Raw genomic sequence first — 20,000 nt, forward strand, 5'->3', positions numbered from 1 at the left:
CGCAAAAATCCAAGGAAAAATTGTCTCCTCTTTGTCTCCTCATCCTTGAGAATAGTTTTAGTAGCTGTAGTATTTTAGTTCCTGACTTTTAAAGCTCTAGCTCGACATTAATCATGTTAGGGATGTGTAAATCATTGTTATTGCTGAGAGTCTTGTTTTATCTGAACAACTTTGAAGTGCTGCGTCAGGCCTTCGTCTTGCAGAATGTTTTTTTTGTGCTATTGATAGCAATCTTCTCCATCCTGAATGGATAAAAAAAAAAGCGGATGGTCATCCACCCCCATCTCAGCCCCGGGAGGGGATGCGGGGTTCTCCTACACTGCTCTCTAATTAGCTTTGTACCAGCCTGTGCGCCCTGTTTGTTGTAGAAAGGTCGTCATCCTGCCCGGCTGGCTGCTAGGAGACAAATTGCAGGCGTGGAATAATTAGCAGGGCGTAATTATGCAGGCCAGGGACCTTAATTGGGCTGCGTGATGGTTGAAGGTGAATTATGGGCCGTCATTGGTGCAGTCGAGCAAAACCGCACGTATGGTTTAACGGCATTCTGTTGGAATGCAAAAACCCGGCTTACATTTATTAGCCCCGGCTAACGTAAAGAACTGTGACTCAAATGAGAAATTCAGACACTTGAGGAAAGTAGCTGAAGTTACCTAGAATATTGAGTTATGGTTATAATAATAGGATTAAATAATTGAACCGCTCAGTGAGGGTTGAGTAAGCGAGCTCATATTTTATCTTTTTGACTGTCTGTGACAACTTTGTTTCAATGCCTCTACTGCAATAGACTGGGTGAATTTCACGAAATGCGGGGGTCGTATTTCAACCCAAATGCAAAAAAAAAACTATCGCATGGAGAAAAGGAAGCCTGTGTTTAAGATCTGTCTTTCTGTCTTGGTATTTGGTTGAACTTAGGTTCAATCATTTGATCAAATCAAATGAAGTACAAATTACTGGAAGAATCAATGTTAAAATTAGAATTTTATGCATTACAGCAATAATCTTTTGTGTAAACTCATAATGGAAGGATTATTTCTTAGTTCTTATTTATTTTTTTTAGTTGTGGATTAAAATATGTAATCCATATTTTTTCTTTTCACTCGAATGTTTAAAAGCTAAAAGAATAATGGATGCGACGCAAAAGTTCATGCACGCGTTGTGATTTTTTTTTTTTTTAATGAACATTTTGTTTCCTTTTTTAGAAGCTTGTTTCTGCCACTGATTAAAAAATAGTGTTATTACGACTTTTTATCTCACAATTCTGACTTTTTTCTTAGGATTGTGAGATATAAGCTCACAATTGTGAGATATTAAAGTGACAATGCGAGTTTATCTTGAAATCCTGACTTTTTTTCTCGAAATTGTGAGTTTATATTTCTCAATTTTGAATCTCAGGAATTCTCAGGATTGTGAGATATAAACTTGCAATTGCGAGAAATAGTCAAAATTCAAAAGATATAAAGTCACAATTCTTTTTTTTTTTCTTTTTTTTTTTTTTTTTTTGAGAATTGAGTGATAGAAACTCGCATTTTTAAGAAAATATTATATTATATCTCGCAATCCTGACTTTTTCCTCAGAATTGTAAGATATAACCTCACAATTCCAAGCTATAAACTCAGAATTGTGTGATTAAAATCTTGCAATTGCGAGAAATATAGTCAGAATTGCAAGATAAAAACTTGTAATCCTGACTTTTTTTCTCAGGATTCTGACTTTTTCTCAGAATCGTAAGATATAAACTCACAATTGCAAGAAATAAAGTCAGAATTGCGAGATATATAGTCACAATTCTTTCTTTTTTCTTCGAATTGAGTGATAGAAACTCGCATTTGCATGAAAAAAGTCGGAATTGCGAGATATGTAGTCACAATGCAAGTTTACATCTTGCAATCCTGACTTTTTCTCAGAATTGTAAGATATAAACGTGCATTTCTGAGTTATAAACTCAGAATTGTGTGATATAAACTCGCAATTGCAAGAAATATAGTCAGAATTGCAAGATACAAACTCATAATCCTGACTATTTTTTTTCTCAGGATTCTGACTTTTTCTCAGAATCGTAAGATATAAACTCACAATTGCAAGAAATAAAGTCAGAATTACGAGATATATAGTCACAATTCTTTCTTTTTTCTTCGAATTGAGTGATAGAAACTCGCATTTGCATGAAAAAAGTCGGAATTGCGAGATATATAGTCACAATGCAAATTTACATCTTGCAATCCTGACTTTTTCTCAGAATTGTAAGATATAAACGTACATTTCTGAGTTATAAACTCAGAATTGTGAGATATAAACTTGCAATTCCGAATTTTCAAGTCAGAATTGCGTGATATAAACTCGCAATTGCAAGAAAGATAGACTGAATTGCAAGATACAATCTCGCAATTGCAAAGAAATAAAGTCAGAATTGCAAAATACATTCTCAATTCTGACTGTTTTTCTTAGGATTGTGAGATATAAACTCGCACTTCCGAATTTTCAAGTCAGAATTGCGTGATATAAACTCGCAATTGTGAGAAAGATAGTCTGAATTGCTAGACACAAACTCGCAATTGCAAAGAAATAAAGTCTGAATTGCAAGATATAAAGTCTCAATTCTTACTTTTTTTCTCAGAATTAAGTGATAGAAACTTGCATTTGTAAGAAAAAAGTCAGAATTGCGAGATATAAACTTGCAATTGTGAGAAATGGAGTCAGAATTGCAAAATACAAACTCTCAATTCTGACTTTTTTTTTCTTAGCATTGTGAGATATAAACTCGCAATTCCGAATTTTCAAGTCAGAATTGCATGATATAAACTCGCCATTGCGAGAAATAAAGTCTGAATTGCAAGATATAGTCTAAATTCTTACTTTTTTTTCTCAGAATTAAGTGATAGAAACTTGCATTTGTAAGAAAAAAGTCAGAATTGCGAGATAGAAAGTCACGATGCGAGTTTTTGCTTCACAATCCAGACTTTTTTTTCTCACAATTCAGACTTTTTCTCAGAATTGTGAGATATAAACTCGCAATTCTGAGCTATAAACTCAGAATTGTGTGATTTTCATAAACTTGAAATTGTGAGAAAATGCAATTTGTCGCAATTGCGAGTAGACATCTTGCAATTCTGAGTATTTTCTGTGTAAAACTTGCAATTGCGTGTTATTAAGTCACAATTCTAAATAAACTAGCTATTCTGAGGAAAAAAGTCAATTGTGAGATATAAACTCATTTAACATCTCGCAATTCTGACTTTATTTCTCAGAATTGTGACTATTTCTCAGAATTGCAAGTTAATGTCTGGCAATGCTGACTTTATAACTTGTAATTGCGAGTTTATAATGCAATTCTGAGAAAAAAGAGATGTTTGCGTGATAAAGTCGCAATTACCCATTTTTGTTTTTTATTCACTGGCGGAAATGGCATTCCATATTCATTGACCTATATACTAAAAGAAATGTATCCTCCTTTTATGTGCTTTTTGATTGATTATGGTTTGTTGCTTTGCAGCATAGACTTCCAGAAGAATAATCCGGTTCACAAGCTAAATGATGAGGAGCTCCTGGCCTTCACGACAGTAAGCGCATTTTTACATCTTTCTCTCACACACAAGTGCAGTTGACACATTTGTTATCAGTTGTATTTTCAGTTTGACAGACATGGTGCGTGTAAACCGGTCTCTCTCATTTGGTGACAGTTTTGCATCTAGAATGTCTTTGTTTACACTAACAAACAAAAAAAACCGAAATGGTCTGTCGCTTCAGTTGCTCTGCTAGGAACATATAGAATAAATGAGGTGTCATGACCTTGTCATTTAAGCTGCATTGGTCAAAATCTAACACTCAGAAGTTTACATACCCCTGGCGAATGTAGTTTCATAAGTTTACACCCCCTCGCAAAAATCTCCAAATTTTTTAAAGTAGTAAAACAGTCAAATAGTTAAACTCTTTTGGCAAATTTGACAGATATGTACATATATTACACATAACAAATATTAATAAATTCACATTGATATTGCAAAAAAAATGCAAATAAATTGTTCATAATGTGCGTAAAACCATATATAGTGGATACAAACGTGTATAAAATCCTTCAAAGTGATTTTTGATTTTGTTCTCGTAAAAGGATAGTTCACCCAAAAAGGAAAATTCTGTCATTAATTACTCACCCTCATGTCTTTCCGAACTTGTAAGAACTTCGTTATCTTCAGAGCACAAATTAGGGAAGAAATCCCAAAAAATCTGAGAGCTTTCTGATCCTCCATAGACATTTGAAATCTTCACACTCTGAAAAGTTTGAACGAACTGGACAATTGAGGCGCCCGCACATCATAAAGCTGTGCCTGTCATAATTTTGTGTGTTGTCTCCTGACAAATCAAAGAACCAAGAGCCAAAATTGTGCTGCATATTATGTTATCATATCTAGTTTTTTCTAGGCAAAAAAGAAAACACTAAAAATGCCAAACTGATTCTGCAGGGCTATGTAAAAAAATGAATGAGCTCAGCTGTTTAAGTCTTTTTGACATCTGTATGCTGTTGAAGATTTGACTTCCAGATTTTGTAATGCCAAAGAATGAGATTGTTATTTTGACATGTCTTTATTTTGAAGTGTAGCCGTTTTTGACAGTGTTGGTGAGAATGATAGACAGATTGAAAACTGCCCATTTCCTTTCAGCTCATTCACTCAAAATTCACGTTACAGGAGAGTGAAAAGCCATTGGAAGCCTTAACGTCGGATCAGTTATGAGGAGAGCAAAACTCACTCACTAAAACTGAGCTAATGAAGACACTTCTCTGCCAGCAGGCCATATTGTCTTCCTCGATAATCTTTAAGCCGCTTCCTGTTAATTTAATTAGTTCAGCGTTTCAGCCACAGCCACACACAAACAATTTGGAAAGTAACCTGGAGGGTCACTTCTTTTCATCTCTAGCGAGCGTCCCACCATTAAGATGTGGAAACAGCGATGTGGTTATTCTTTTTAGCAAACACCCTCAACTTAAGCACCGCATATGTTCTGCTTAATTGATATGTACCGGTGTACGGCAAATGAAGCCCTGCGGTGGAGACGAACTTGTAAGAACAGTCCTATGCTCGACGCGACACTGTCAACATCTGCTGTGAACATCATTTTTAACCGGCAGCAAATTAGCATACAAAGAGTTTTTAAATCAGCAACCTGTGCCCAGCAACAGTCTCAATTATTTATAGTCGGTTATTGCTGAAGACAGTTGTGTGTGATTTATATCCGTTTACAAAGGTCTCTGACAGCAAAATCAACCACTGCAGAATCACAGTTGTGTCTCTCGCTCTATTGTGGAGGTGCCATAAAACGCTTGAATTCTGAACTAATATTCCTAGTTATTTATGTGTGTCTGTGTACAAACAAAGCATAGTGCGATAGCAATGCAAAGTTGTCAAGCTGAGCCATGTCAAGGGGGTGAGCTCAGTGTGGGGAAAAAAAATATTTCTAATGTTTCCATTCCAAAGTCTTGCTTCACTTAGCATGTTTAAATGTCATTTGTGATAGTATTTCCTGCATATGAATGCAAAACTTACTCTGCCAATGCTTTATATACATTTTTTATTAATATATAAACTCTATTTTTGAGTAAGGGTCAAAGACGTAAAAGGGTTTAAGTGTAAAAAGAAGTGTAATACTGCTTTTCATATTAAAAAGTTTTCAGTTTAAATTCATTGCATTTTTGTTTTTCTGAGTAAAAAAATTAATATAATACATTTTCCCCAAATTTACAGAAGACACCCACTAAAAGGTCATTCAATGTAACGGTCTTGTCAGGCATTTACAGCAAAAAATCTATTTATTACGTACTGTATTAAAAGACATATTACTTTCACCCCTAATACTATTATACAAATAATATTGGTTGTAATTCTAATTTTTTTTTAAATTTGACACTATCCTAGGTTTTGCCCATTTAGAATTTTTTACTCCTTTAAAACAGAATTTATTATCCTCCCTTATTCATTTAGATATTTTAATATACTCAAGTCAGAATAAGCATGTTGTTTGAATATTTACATAAATATTGTTGCACTGAATGACAATGCAACATTAATTCAACCAAATTTTGACATTTTATTCTCCAAAAACATATTTGAAACCTTAAAAGTAGACACTTTACTTGCATGTGATGTGCTTTCTATGGACATAAAATCGCTTTTGTAAATTGTGTAGAATGTGGACATCTTAACGTGTTTGACCCATAAATTTTGTTTTAGATTTTGTGTATTTTAGCATGTACATAAATATTGATATTAAAATGTGATGTAGCATTTTGAATATAAGTGTTTATATAAATTCTACAATGCAAAAAGAAAAATATTTATTATTTGTAGGATTAGTTCACTTCCAGAAAAAAAATTTACTCACCTCCATGTCAACCAAGATCTTCATGTCTGTCTCTCTTCTGTTGAAAAGAAATTAAGTTTTTTTTTTTTTTAAATCAAGATTTTAAGGGTCTCATCTAGCAAAAATTATCTGTCAATTAAAAAAATAAATTATAATAATTATATACTTTCCGAACACAAATGCTCGTCTTGCACAGGCTTAAATTCACATATTATGCAGTCAAGTTGGAAAGGTCACACGTGACGTAGGCCTAAATACCGACCCAGTGTTTGCAAAGCGAGCGTGCAAAGAAAGTCAAACGGCCTTTACAAAAAAACGTAAAACAACAATGTCGGACTATTTTTAAGTTGGAGGAGAAAATCAGATTATGTTTTTCGCTCTACCCTACCTTCTTGAACCGGAGTACACAGAGGAAGAACTAACCGTGTGTGAATTTTCCAACATGATTACGCAATGCGTCAAGTCGTAGAAGAACAAGCGCAAGATTAGCCTTTTTTTTTTTTTTTTTTTTTTTAACTATTGTTTCGCTAGATAAGACCCTTATTTCTTGGCTGGGGTTATGTAGAGCCCTTTGAAGCTTCAATGAAACTGCAGTTTGGACCTTTAACCTGTTGATCTCCATTAAAGTACATTTATAAAAAGAAAAATCCTGGAACGTTTTCCTCAAAAACATTTTTTTTTTGTTTGACTAAAGAAAGAAAGACATGAACATCTTGGATGATATGGGGGTGAGTAGTAATAGTAGTAGTAGAAGTATTAGTAGTATTAGTAATAGTAGATTTTAGGTATTATGTAAAATGATATAGTCATTTCATTACCATGGTAGGTGATCTATGAACCATTGTATTCTGTTTTCTGTCTCTGTCTTTTCTCCTTGTATCTCTCCTGCTCTATTTACATGCCTGCACACACACACACATCGTATCTTGTGATGTCAGTCTGGTTGAATCTGAAGTCCCCTGTTCCTTCAGCCGCTTGTGCAACTGTGGCTGGTGCTGTTTAACAGTTCTTTAGCTCATTTTCAGGGGTGATGTTTAAGCTTGTCCTCCTATGTTGTTTTCTTCTTTTTTAATTTATACTTGGGTTACTGCCCTACCCGTCTTCACCGACTCCGAATCTATTTGCATTCATTAGAAGTTGCCTTTCTCTGGCTCTCGGAGGACCTTGGCTGCTCCGCCTCGCCTAGCTGTTCAAAGCTTGATATCTTTATTTGTACGAGCAATGAAGTGAGTCCTCCGCTCTCGTACGTTCGGCTGTGCGCGCTTCTCTCTAAAACTCTCCCACGTCTTGGAATGAGGTCAGTTCTTTGCGAGTGTTTCTGTGTTATGGCCAATTGCAATTTTCCCTGAAGTATTAAGTGACTTTCCCAGACAACTTTAACCTTGAGAGGACATGTTCCTACACGCACCTGTTCTCATGGCCATATAGCGCTGAGATGTTGGTGGTCTCTCCTTGAAGTTAATCCCTTTTAATCAACACCTTTTAAGATCACAGATTGTTGAGGAACCCAATTAGGTGTGGTACTGAGAAATATGAGTTTAAATCCATGGAAGGTTTGACTGTCTGACAGCTTTTGGCAAACAATTCAAAGCCAGCTTGAGAGTGTCAACACCCACCCCAAAGACGTCACCACAAGTCAACGGATATGCCAATCTCAGGTTTGCTTAGGGTACGAGGCTCTGACGGACAGGGCGAAGCAGTGTGATGGATTGGAAATGAGCAGCAAAAAAGGAAAGAGAAGGAAAAATGTGTCTCCAGAGTCTGACCCAGAGGTTTGCATCATATTCGGCAAAAGCTGTTAGAGTCAGGTCCCTCTGGAAGAATAATCTACACTTCGAGCAAAGAGTTCAAACAGCAGTTTCCTGTGCCTGATGGAGCTCTGCTTTCTGCATGAACTCGAGTCCATATTTTAAGCAGGTTGGAAACTAAATTAATGGGGTAGAATAGGCCTATGAGTCAGATTGGGATGAGGACATCCTCTGCCTCTGGACATAATTCAATAGAAATCACTGTAGTCACTGTAGTTGATGAATTGGTGCTCATAAACACTAGAACGAGATGAAATGATGATTATTTGGGTGGTTTTTGAGTATGGTTGGGACAATTGAATCATTTCAACGCTGTGCGTAATACTTGCCTCATCAGAAACGCTAGTGTTAATGAAAACTATTATTCATTTCTTTTTCACTTTCAGTTTCAGTCAGTGTCAGATGGTTTGAATTAGTGCTGGTCGATATACCGGTACAAACAGTAAACCGGTTTGGATTACACACACGATATGAATTCTGAAAATACCGGCATACAGATACAACTGGCTAAGCAATGTAGACCGCATTATGAATTGAGAGGAGATCCCTGTTAACTGCATACACGTATTACTAATGGTTGGAAAGCTATTAATAACACAACTAATTCTTTAACTGGCAAATAAACCAACTGTGAACGGCCGTAAACACAAGCCAGAGACGCTGAAGCCAAACACAAAGAGGAGAAAATACTGTAGCAGCCCGAGCAAGATCACTGTTTACAATGCACAAAATATTGGAAGAAAACCCTAAATCCTGAATTGGAATGTATCTCTGAGGGGAACGTATCTCTGAGCAGAATCTGTCTTCAGAAAAGATTAAATAGTATTTTCTTTTCATCTTACCTCCATATAATGTAGTTTTTAAAAGTTGAGCGCTGCTTTGTTTAACGCCCAACCTGATCTCATGACGAAAACTTACCTATTGGAACTTTTTCGCATGATGTGAAATATGTAGCGCTAGTGTAAGTTTTGTGACACATTCAGTGTGAAATGTCCACTGTGTGGTTTTATTTTAATCGTGAGTCAGTTTTTCACAGGATTCGTACCCAAGGATTCCGCATCCTAAGTCTAATTCCATGCTGGCTGAGCTACCGGGCAAGCTTGATTCCTCCGATGTTGTGCCCATTTTCAACCCCCATTTTCGCTACATGATTGCCAAAATTCAACACAACACCGGAAAGCGGAGCTGTATGGAGCTGTTATCATAACTGTGTACAAAGACTTTTTCTGTTTGCTGTTTTACTGCCTTTAGTGTTAATTTCTGTTGGAAACTGCAGTGATGTGTATTTATTGGTACATATTTTGCGTCTTGTGAAAAGGTTCCCACAGGTAAGTTTTTGACATGATATCAGGTAGGAAACTCCATATTGCAACTGTTTCATAAGCGCCACCTGCTGTCAGAGAGCGAATCTGCATTCTCATTTAGCCTGTCTGCTGTTTTTGTTTCATGCAAGTTATGTTTTAATTAGGGCTGTTAGTTTAACGCATTAGTTTAATTAGTTCTGAAAAAATAACGTGATTAACATATTTTAATGCAGTTAACGCACTGGCCCCTCCCCCAGGCCTGTACGTCATCTTATATTTCATATAGTTGACTGTTGACAAACTCCACAAATGCAGTTTTGCCCTAAAATTTAAGATAAAAGAAGGTACTTTGAAGGAACATTTTTTTTTTTTTTTTTTTTTTTTTTTTTTTTTTTTTTTTTTTAATCCTTTATTTAACCAGGTAAAAACTCATTGAGATTAAAATCTCTTTTACAAGAGAGACCTGGCCAAGATGCAGCATAAAAAAAACAAAAAACAATTTCCAACATATATAAACGAACACATCAAATACACATACATATATATCACAAGACCCTGTGCTGAAAGAATGCTTAAAACTTTATGAACAGTTACACTGTCCAATGTTCACCTGCTCCACATTTTTCAGAGTTAAAATAAACTGTCTATACGAAATAAAGGTAGTAATTTTCAATGATTTCTGAAGAATATTCCAGGCAGAAGGTGCTGCAAACATAAAGGCTTTTTTTCCTAATTCTGTTTTGACACGAGGGACCAACAAGTGTAGTACATCATTTGAACGTAATCCATAATGGCCGTGATTTCTTGTTAAAAGGACACTCAAATAAGTAGGAGCTAGTCCAAGAAGTACCTTGTAAATGAAACATAGCCAGTGAGTGTACCTTCTTGCATAAAGAGAGGGCCATTTAGCTGTATAATAAAGGATACAGTGATGTGTCCTATAACCACAACCAGTGAAAAAACGTAATGCACAATGATACACAACATCCAGTTTCTTCAAACATTGGGCAGAAGCATTCATATATATCAGATCACCATAATCTAATATGGGAAGAAAAGTGGCCATCACCAGATATTTTCTAGCGCGAATGGATAAGCATGATTTTGATCTGTAAAGATAGCCAAGCTTTATCTTAAGCTTAGAAACCAGATTGCTAACATGAGTTCTAAAACAGTTTAGAATCAATGATTATACCCAAATATTTATAACTGTTAACTAACTCAATTTCGTTTCCTTCAGAAGTTGAGATGAAAGAAGGTACTTTAAAAAGACTGTTGGTAACAAAGCTATTTTAGTTACCAATTACTTTCATCGTATGATGAATACTGAGATGTTTCTCAATTGTCTTTTATGTTCCATAGTTTACGTTAGGCCATTACAGCCCTTAATTTTAATGTATAATAAATTCTATGTTAAATCAAATACCATATTTCTTTCTAAAGCTACAATGACTATTTGATACTTTCTCAAAAATAGCTTTAAATAATCTTTTGTTGGTTTTTTCAGATTTTAGATGAATTAATCGAAACACCATGTAATTAATTAGATAAAAAAAAATTTGACTGACAGCTCAGTTTTAAGTAGCAGAATTTCACAAAGTTATCTTCAGACTGGCTTTAGCTCATGAATATTAATTAGCTTTTGGTTAAGTTAAAATGTTAAAGTAGTGCATTTTTTTTCTTCTTTTTCAGAGTTTATAACAACCTTGTTCATTAGTAGTCTGGTGTGTGCCAGCTCTATCTTTTCTGTACTTTATGCCGTTAAACTCTCCTGAATGTTACGTTTTACAATGCATGAGCTATACAGTGTTTCCTATTTAACCTGCCTTATAGCACATGAGCCATCCAAGAATAACCAGTGAGATGGAGCGTAACGAGGGGTGGGGACTATCATTTATATGTCAGGATTATTTATTTTCTTCATCCTCAAAATGAAGTCTTTTCAGGGAAGGCAGGGAAAGGGAACATGTTCGTGGCTGAGTTAGCACTTCTGTAGGAACAGCAGGGAATACTTTCATAGCCCGGGCGTTTAACGCCACAAACACTCTTTCCTCTCATTTAATCATTTCTCGTGAAGGGTGGGAGGATGATAAAAATGTGTGCTGTCGGAAAAAATACATTGACGTTCACACCCTCAAAGGATGAGGATGTGTTCTTTTTGTGTTTGCGGTTGTGTGTGTGTGTGTGTGTGTGTGTGTGTGTGTGTGCGTGTGCGTGTGCGTGTGCGTGTGCGTGTGCGCGTGCGCGTGCGCGTGCGCGTGCGCGTGCGCGTGCGTGTGTGTGTGTATTTTGGACATCTCATTGCCGTAACTCATTGCGCAAATGTCCTGTCACCCAGTGGTGGTGAATTCCTCTCGTTTTAATGATCGAGAGCCATCGATTGACCTCAAATACTGTTGCATGTACAGCTGATAATGATTGTATTGAATGAAATGTTCCTGTCATTGACACGTGAAGAGATAAATCATTTAGAACTCTTACCGAGATCTGTTGGGCATCAATAGGCATTTACTGCATCATACACTATCCCATACTGACTCTAATGTTTTTATGCTCCTAGAAATCAATCTGATGCCACGTTTGGCTGCGTTCCCAGCAGCATATTAGGCCCGGTGTAGGATTACGCTGTTAATTGGCAAATCAGGTTTGAAAAACCTTGTTTAGTTGACAGTGTGTCTGGGAAAACTAGCTCTATAGATGACGAGCTTGTTGAGGTACTGTTACACTGGTCAATATAGCTTTTTGTTTATGTATTTAGTCCCATTTTAGCCATTTTTTTTTTTAAGGAGTTTGCTTCGGACTTCTGTCCTATTTCTCTTCTTGATCCGTTCTTAAACCGCAGGTCTTGGCCATGGGAAGAGTAACATCATTCGCATCAAAATCCCCCTTGTAAGTGCCAAACCCGTTTGGGTTTCAAAGATCTCCTCATCTGAGATGAATCATATGGGTTTTGAGGCTGATCTCTTTGGTTTGTGATGTCATGGGTGGTAGCATCTCTCCTGCCGTTAAAATGAAACCCAGGAGTTGGCAAAACCACCTGGGCGGTTTGTTCTTCCTCTATCTGTCAGCGCTCTCCCGCTGTTTTGGCCACCGGGCCTCATGCGGTCAACTCCAGGGTGTGGCGTTTGAGCTTGTGTCAGCGCTTTAGTTTCCGATGAACGTTGAACCCCCATTAGGGATCTCAACCCCTCCTACAGCAGATCAATGTAGTGATGGTGTTCTGTAAGTAATGCGAGCTTGTGTTTGTTTGGTTGGATTGGGTCGTTTCCTCGCTGTGTTACCCATGAGGCCGATGCTCTCACCAATGATCTCTGGCCAAGGGCAGTGCACTATTGGCTGCATTGTGTGCCTAAATCCAATGCAGCCGAGTGTAAACGCATTGGCTCTTCCATGCCAGTGTGTCCTGTCAGATCTAAGGTGAACACCTGCAGCTTAACTCATAAATCTTTTGTTCATTGAGATGGGCGTCTCTGTTGGGAAATGACAGGTCTGCGCATCTTGAGAATATTTCTGTCAACGGTGGCTAATTTAAGCTTGGATGTGGAATGGTCGTGTCGCCTGCTGTTAATGATGTCATTTTTCTGTGGGTGTTTCGTAAACTTTGGGCACTTTTTTGTCTCAGGGGTTGTTCTTTAGTAAAAGCAACAGGTTTAACTTTTTCTTTTTGTAAAAGGATGAGCTAATTTTTACCATTACTTTGCAACATATGACACATTCATTATATATATTTTTTTTTACTATTCTTCGATGTTTAATTCATGTTTGATTTTAAATCCATCAAGTTGTGAACATTTATATGTTTATATTTCAAAGAATCAATTGGAGAACTATAATTATGTAATTGTAACTTTATTATTATTAAAACTTGGTTGGGTGTAATTTAAGCATTTATTTAAGCATTAACCTTAACCTTCAATATTATAGTAATGAAGTAAACTTGCATGTATATTTTTACAGCTTTACTGGAGGGATTTTTTTCCTTAAATTTATCTGATGTATATCCAAAATAATTGTAATTGAATTGAATCGCAAGCTTGTGAATCAGAATCAAATTGAATTGTGAAATTAGTGTCAAAACCCAGCCCGAATTTAAGTCTTGTCCTTGACGCATATTTCTTAACATGGTAATAATATAAAGTCGTTTGAATGATTTTAATATTTGTGTGAATGTGATTTCTAAAAATATTTATATACAAAAATGTCATGAATTTTTATTTAATTAACCCTGATAAATTTTCTGTAAAGTTGGTGTACTTGTTTATAAAAGACAAATTCTCATGAAATAAAACACGTCACTTGCCATAAAGAAATCAGAAATTTGTAGATACAGTATTACTTATTTTTGAGCATATATTTGCTGTCCATAATTTCAAAGCAGTCAAGCTTCCATTTTGTAAAATTATACAACAAAATAATGCAAATATTCAGTTGTGTGTATTTAGGATGCATAAAATGCTATGAAATTAGCCTTAAAGTAGTGCTGTTGACCATTTTATTAAAAAAAAAATGATTTGGAAGAAAAAATAAAATAAATGCAGTTTTTTTTAGCATCTATACATCAAAGAATCCTAAAAAATGTTATCAGGTCTCCACAAAACTGTTTTACAATATTATTATTAATACTAATAATAATGTTTCTTGAGCACCAAATCGGCATGTAAGAATGATTTCTAAAGGATAATTTAACACTGAAGACTGAAGTAGTTTCTGCTGAAAATTATTTTGCAAATGAACATTTTCTGAAAGTTTATAGGCTTAAAAGTGCCAGTAGTTGAACAAACCCTCTTCGACAGGTTTGAGTTGGAATCAAATCTTTCCTAGTTCCCTTATTCTTTCTGAGGATTCATCTTCGCCATTTCTGTCAAAACGAGAGAGCATCTGGTTTTCACCCGCTGCGTTCAGAGAGCGTGTTGGTGTCAGCTTAGTGCTTTGTAAAACATGCAAACCACAGTTGATATTTTATGTGGAACAGAAGCAGATTTAAAACATTCATGTGCAACTTTCAGTTCCAGCGGGCTGTATATTTGTGTAACTCTCCAAAAGTAGTTAGTGTGGTTTGAGTCTGACAGTCAGGGCAAGTTGAGCTGAAGTAATATGAAAAACATTACCTAGATCTATGGGTGACTTTCCTATACTGACCTTTTAGATTTAAGGGTTTGAGGATTAGACGTTAATGAGACGTTTCCTCATTCACTGTTGAAATATGCACCTGGCTCAGATCTAATTTGTTTTCCCTCCCCTGTCATGTCTTTGTGCGGTGAGAGTTTATTTATGAGAAAACGGGGCTGTGTTGTTAGGGAAGTGATGTTTATTTTGTCCCCCCTCTCTTTGGCGACATGCTTATGTTGGATGTAACCAAAGCCCTTATTGTCTTTTTTTATATGCCTTTTTCCCTAAAGTCCAGTTCATGTGTTCTGGGCTTGTCCTTGTGTCTTCCTGAAGGTCAAAAGACCAGTTATGACAATATATGCAGAGAACAAACAAGCCCTTTCCTTCCACTTTAGAGATTAACTTAATTCTCCGTGACTGATTGATTGCACCCGAAGCTCAGTTTGATTTCACACCTGTTTTCCTACAGCTCTTGTTTTTCTTAGACATCATAATAGATGTTACCATCAGTTCATTGAGGTCATTTGCCACCAGTCTTTCCATCTTCTGCTGATCTGCACTCTGCCGTTGCTGGTCTCCACTGGCTGGTTGTGTGTGCAGGCATCTTTCCAGTCTACATGTGGATCCAGGAGTCTGCAGGCTGGTTAGATGGTTGTCACGTACCCAGCAAACATCACAGAGCTTTATTGTCTGCTTTTTATCTAAGAATTCAGTGATATATTGCGTGAATTGAAGTACATTTACCTTTGGCAGATGGTTTTATCCAAAGTGACTTTTCCTGGGAATTGAATCCATGAACTTGGAATACAGATATTTTTAATTTAATAGTTTGTTAAATCATGTTATGTTTTGTGCAGTATCAGTGTGGATGTTACAATAATTATTATTGACAGTGGATTCAAATACAAATGCACCGTGTGACATTAAAGAACTACCAAAGACACCTTTGTTGTAAGTCGCAAGCTAAAATTTCATTTTATACACGCACGGTTTCAGCAGTGATCTGGCATTGATTTGTTTGATGAATCCCAGAGAAATTACTTTTACTCCCCGGATCTTTGCCTGTTAGGTGTGTCATCTGTAATACGTCACCTGACAAGCAATTTCAAATATTTATAAAGCCGAAACCATCCAGAAGATCATAAATGTCAAAAAATGTTTTTTTTTTTTTTCTTTTCCTCTCTTACAAAGTGCAGAGCATCCCTCTGGTTTGGAGTCAAGATTTGTAACACACTTGCCAGCAAAGAATTGAATAACTAAGGGCCATGTGCATAAAACTTTTTCAGATATGCTCTTACGAATATTCTTACGTTAAAAGGTTTTTTCAGTGACGTATAAAACAGAGTCTTAAGTACTGACTGAGAAATACCTTAGTGTTATAAAATAATTTATCTCAAAGGATTTCAATTGTTGGTTCAAGTATGAATTGTGTTTATCCAAATTCCGCTATTATGCAAGTCTAAAACACTTTTTCTGTATTGGAGTGTGTGTTGTTTCGACATATGACAGTCATCATGCCACTCCTAACTAGGTTAGGAGACCTCTCCAGCACTTTTAAATCGTTTAGGACCTGAGACCTACTTATGTATTTTTATGAATCAAACTTAAGTGTAGGAATAAGAGCAAAATGACAAAGTTCTTAGAATTTTGACACACTTAAAAGATTAGTTCACTTCTAGAGATGTTTATCAGTCCAAGATGTTTATCAATCTTTCTTCAGTCGAAAATAAATGAAGGGTTTTGAGAAAAACATTCCAGCATTTTTCTACAAATAATGGACTTGAATAGGGATCAACGGGTTGAGGGTACAAATTGCAGATTCAGTGCAGCTTCAAAATGGTCAGCTTTACATGGTCACAGCCATGGAAAAAAGGTCTTATCTAGCGAAACGATCAGTCATTTTCTCAAAAAAAAAAAAAAAAAAAAAAAAAAAAAAAAAATTATATACTTTTTAACCATAAATGCTCGTCTTGCACTATAGGATCTGTGATGTGCGTCTATGACATTGCATAATCACGTTGGAAACGAACACGTGGTTAGTTCTAGGATGAAAAACTCCATCTCAGTTTCTCCTCCAACTCCAAGATCGTTTGACATTGTTGTTTTACCTTTTTTTGTAAATGGCGTTTGACTTTCTTTGCACGTTCGCTTTGTAAACACTTGGTTGGTACTTCCATCTGCTTCACATTTGACCTTTCCAATGTCACTATGTGATGTGTGAAGTCAAGCTAGTGCAAAAAGAGCATTTATGGTTTAAAAAGTATATACATTTTTATTTCTTTAGAAAATGACAGATCGTTTCGCTAGGTTTCCCTTTGAAGCTGCGTTGAAACTGCAATTTGGACTTTCAACCTGTTGGCCACCATTGAAGTCCGCTACATGGTGAAAAATCCTGGAAATTTTTCACAAAAACCTTAATTTCTTTTCGACTGAAGAAAGAAATTTATATTTATTATTTTTCTGTTTTGTATTTAAAGCTGCAGTCCATAACTTTTTTGGGGTTTAAAATGTTCAAAAATTGATTTTGGATCAAGTACTTAACCAGTCAGTTTTCAAACCTAACTATTTCCTTTAGCCCGATTCACAACGTTAAGATTGTGATGTTTTCTAATTTAATTACAGTAGATTCAAATACAAATGCACCGTGTGACATTAAAGAACTACCCAAAGACACCTTTGTTGTAAGTCGTAAGCTAAAATTTAATTTTATACACGCACGATTTCAGCAGTGATCTGGTATTGATTTGTTTGATGAATCCCAGATTCATGGAATTATTTGTATTTAAAAGAGAACCAGTTCTAAGAAACAAATTTGTTTTTGGGTTAAAAGAACAATTTCTTGAAATGAAATTCAAACGGTATGACAATTAGAGATTAGACTGTATTAACATGTAGATTTTAATTTCGGTACAAACTAAATACACAGTCACGCAATGCTGATGTTAATATTAACAATTTGAGAACAAAGTATAATGGTAATAATAATGTGTACGATTTGATGTGATATAAGCTAAACGTTCGTTAGATTTAATCACAATTGGTAGTTCAATTTATTGTAATGTTGAAAGTGGCAGACATGTTGAAAACTCTGAAATTTTTTATTGGGGTCATATATTCCAAGATGTTGGCTAGAATCTGCGATTCTGAAGTACAATATCTACACCAGTCTTGTGACTGACAGAGAGTTCAGCACAAAGAGACTATTTACGGACAGCAGTTTGAATTATTATTAAAAATGCAATGATACCGTGTAGATATTCAAAGTACAGTTTTTTACCACAATTGAAACGTTTCTTGGAGCTTCTGCAGTTGTTTTTCTTGGAGGAGCAGGGTTTGGATCTGTACTGGATCTGTATAGCACAACAATGTTACCTGCCATTTTCAGTTTCTGTTTATAGGGTGATAAAATAATATTCGAACCAAAGGTCTGTCTCTCGTTTTGTTGATCATTTGGGATCTTCATGTGGCTCTTCATTCACTGGAAGGTTTATGTGTCTGAAGCACCTGCTGTATTCAGAATGATATCATGGCGTCCAGACGTGCGCTGGCTCAAGTCGTCTTACTGGCTTCAGGATGGTTTCCAGGAAGGACTGGCCATTTCAGCCTGAACTTGAGCTCTCAAATCTGTTTGGAAAGTGGAACCGTTCTGATTGAAAGCGGGTCGGCCGATGGGGTTAATTTATAGCAGTGGCGTTTATGTGGCTGTCTCGCCATAAATCTTCTAGTTCCACAAGAGCCTAATGACTTTACCAGAGTCCTTGCTTTTCATGTATATCTCTAAATAAATACATGTGGTATTAGGTCTTTGCTAACTTTATTACAAGATTAAGTCATCGTCTGTTAATTATTTTTGTTCAGTTTGCGCTTCGACTGTTGAATTTTCCATTCTCATGAAAGGAAAATTTGCGGAGCACTTTTCATCCAGCTACTAAGAAAATACAGAAGGACGTAATCCGTCCTGCTTACCTGAGTTGTCCTGTCACTGTTGAAGGCTTTTACATGGTTCATTGCTCACCAGTCAACACGTTCCACAGGGGGTAGGACTTCTTTCCTCCTGTATGTCTACTCAACTCTGATCAGAGACTTCAAGACCTCATAAAAATTATCTCTCCCAAGCCAAGACCTTCTCTTTCCCAACTCTGTTCTTTCGCTCAAGGGTAAGTCTTGGACTAAAGACATATCACACCACCCGATTGTCAACACTAGGCTTGTGCACATGTAGAACCTGGTGTGTCTGGGATTTCTGTCTTGCTGAATTAGAGCTGTTGTGCACTGTTAGGGACCCTTGCCATATCCAAACACCTTCAGGTGCTTGAGTCATCGCAAAGCTGGTGCACCTTCAAAGCTGGTTATTCATGCTTTCATCGTCGTTGGATATTGGACGGTAACCTGACAGGACGTCTGCCGTCCACCTTTTGTTTTAGTCATTGGGGTTTATTGTCAACATTGTTGGCCAGAACGAATTTTGAAAATTGAGAATTTCATGGTAGATTATACAACCTTTGACAGAGGTATGCTTTGACTCTTTAGTGAACTGCATTTAGGTCAAAAAGGAGTGCGTGTCTTGCAAGTGAGGTAAAGCGATTGTGACGTGATAGATTCGGTCAGGCACAAGAGGACTTTAGGGTAACTTTTTTAAACAACAGTATCTTGGGACTGTTTTAACAGTCAGAAATCGTCAGCATTTTCTGTTAATGATGCCATGACCGGATGTATTCAGATGTGTTTGGAGGTCAGCACTCAAGTGGTTTCAGTGACAGGGTCAAATTGAAGAATTGGCTTCTATTTTGTTTGGATTGCAAGTTGGCTACAAAACACAGGAAATTGAATTGGAGTTTGGTTTATTACAGTTTGAAATTCAACAGGTAATTTCATTCTGGGAAATTTCCAACCTGGTATATAAATGTACTAAGACTAACAGTTTAGTTATTTTAGTTTAGTGTAGTTTAGTTTTTTATGAATGAACAGACATTAAATCTGCTTGATTACAGTGAGCCAAATTTGGTAATTTCATTCTGGGAAATGTCCGTCTTAATATTAAAACGTATTAAGTATATATTTAATTTAATTAAATGTATATGTGTGTGTGTGTATATATATATATATATATATATATATATTAGTGGTGGGCCGTTATCGGCGTTAACGTGCTGCGTTAACGTGAAACTCTTATCGCGCGATAAAAAAAATGTCGCCGTTAATCTATTCTCAAATTTGGGTTGGGAGCTGGATCTAAACTACGCAAGCTATGATGACTTTCACCTTGATAGTTTAACGCGGATGTATACCAAAGACTGTAGAATATGGTCGCGCGTTTAAGTCTCCTCCGCCAAAACACAGACGGGATCGCGTCGTCCTCCATTCATAAAAACCGAATCTACTATAGCGAAATGCCACGTAAATTCGTCGTTTTTTGGATTCATAAAT

General features: G+C 36.3%; 1 protein-coding gene across 1 annotated transcript in view; it reads left to right on the top strand.

Annotated features, from left to right (window-relative positions):
* Positions 1-20,000, top strand: part of ttc27 (tetratricopeptide repeat domain 27) — a 129,578-nt gene that overhangs the window by 37,285 nt on the left and 72,293 nt on the right. Inside the window, exon 9 of the mRNA XM_073826970.1 lies at positions 3,492-3,558. Within this exon, the coding sequence (XP_073683071.1) occupies positions 3,492-3,558 (67 nt within the window). The remainder of the gene's footprint in view (positions 1-3,491; positions 3,559-20,000) is intronic.

Source organism: Garra rufa, chromosome 21 (genome assembly GCF_049309525.1).
Source record: "Garra rufa chromosome 21, GarRuf1.0, whole genome shotgun sequence".
NCBI classification, from domain to species: Eukaryota; Metazoa; Chordata; class Actinopteri; order Cypriniformes; family Cyprinidae; genus Garra; species Garra rufa.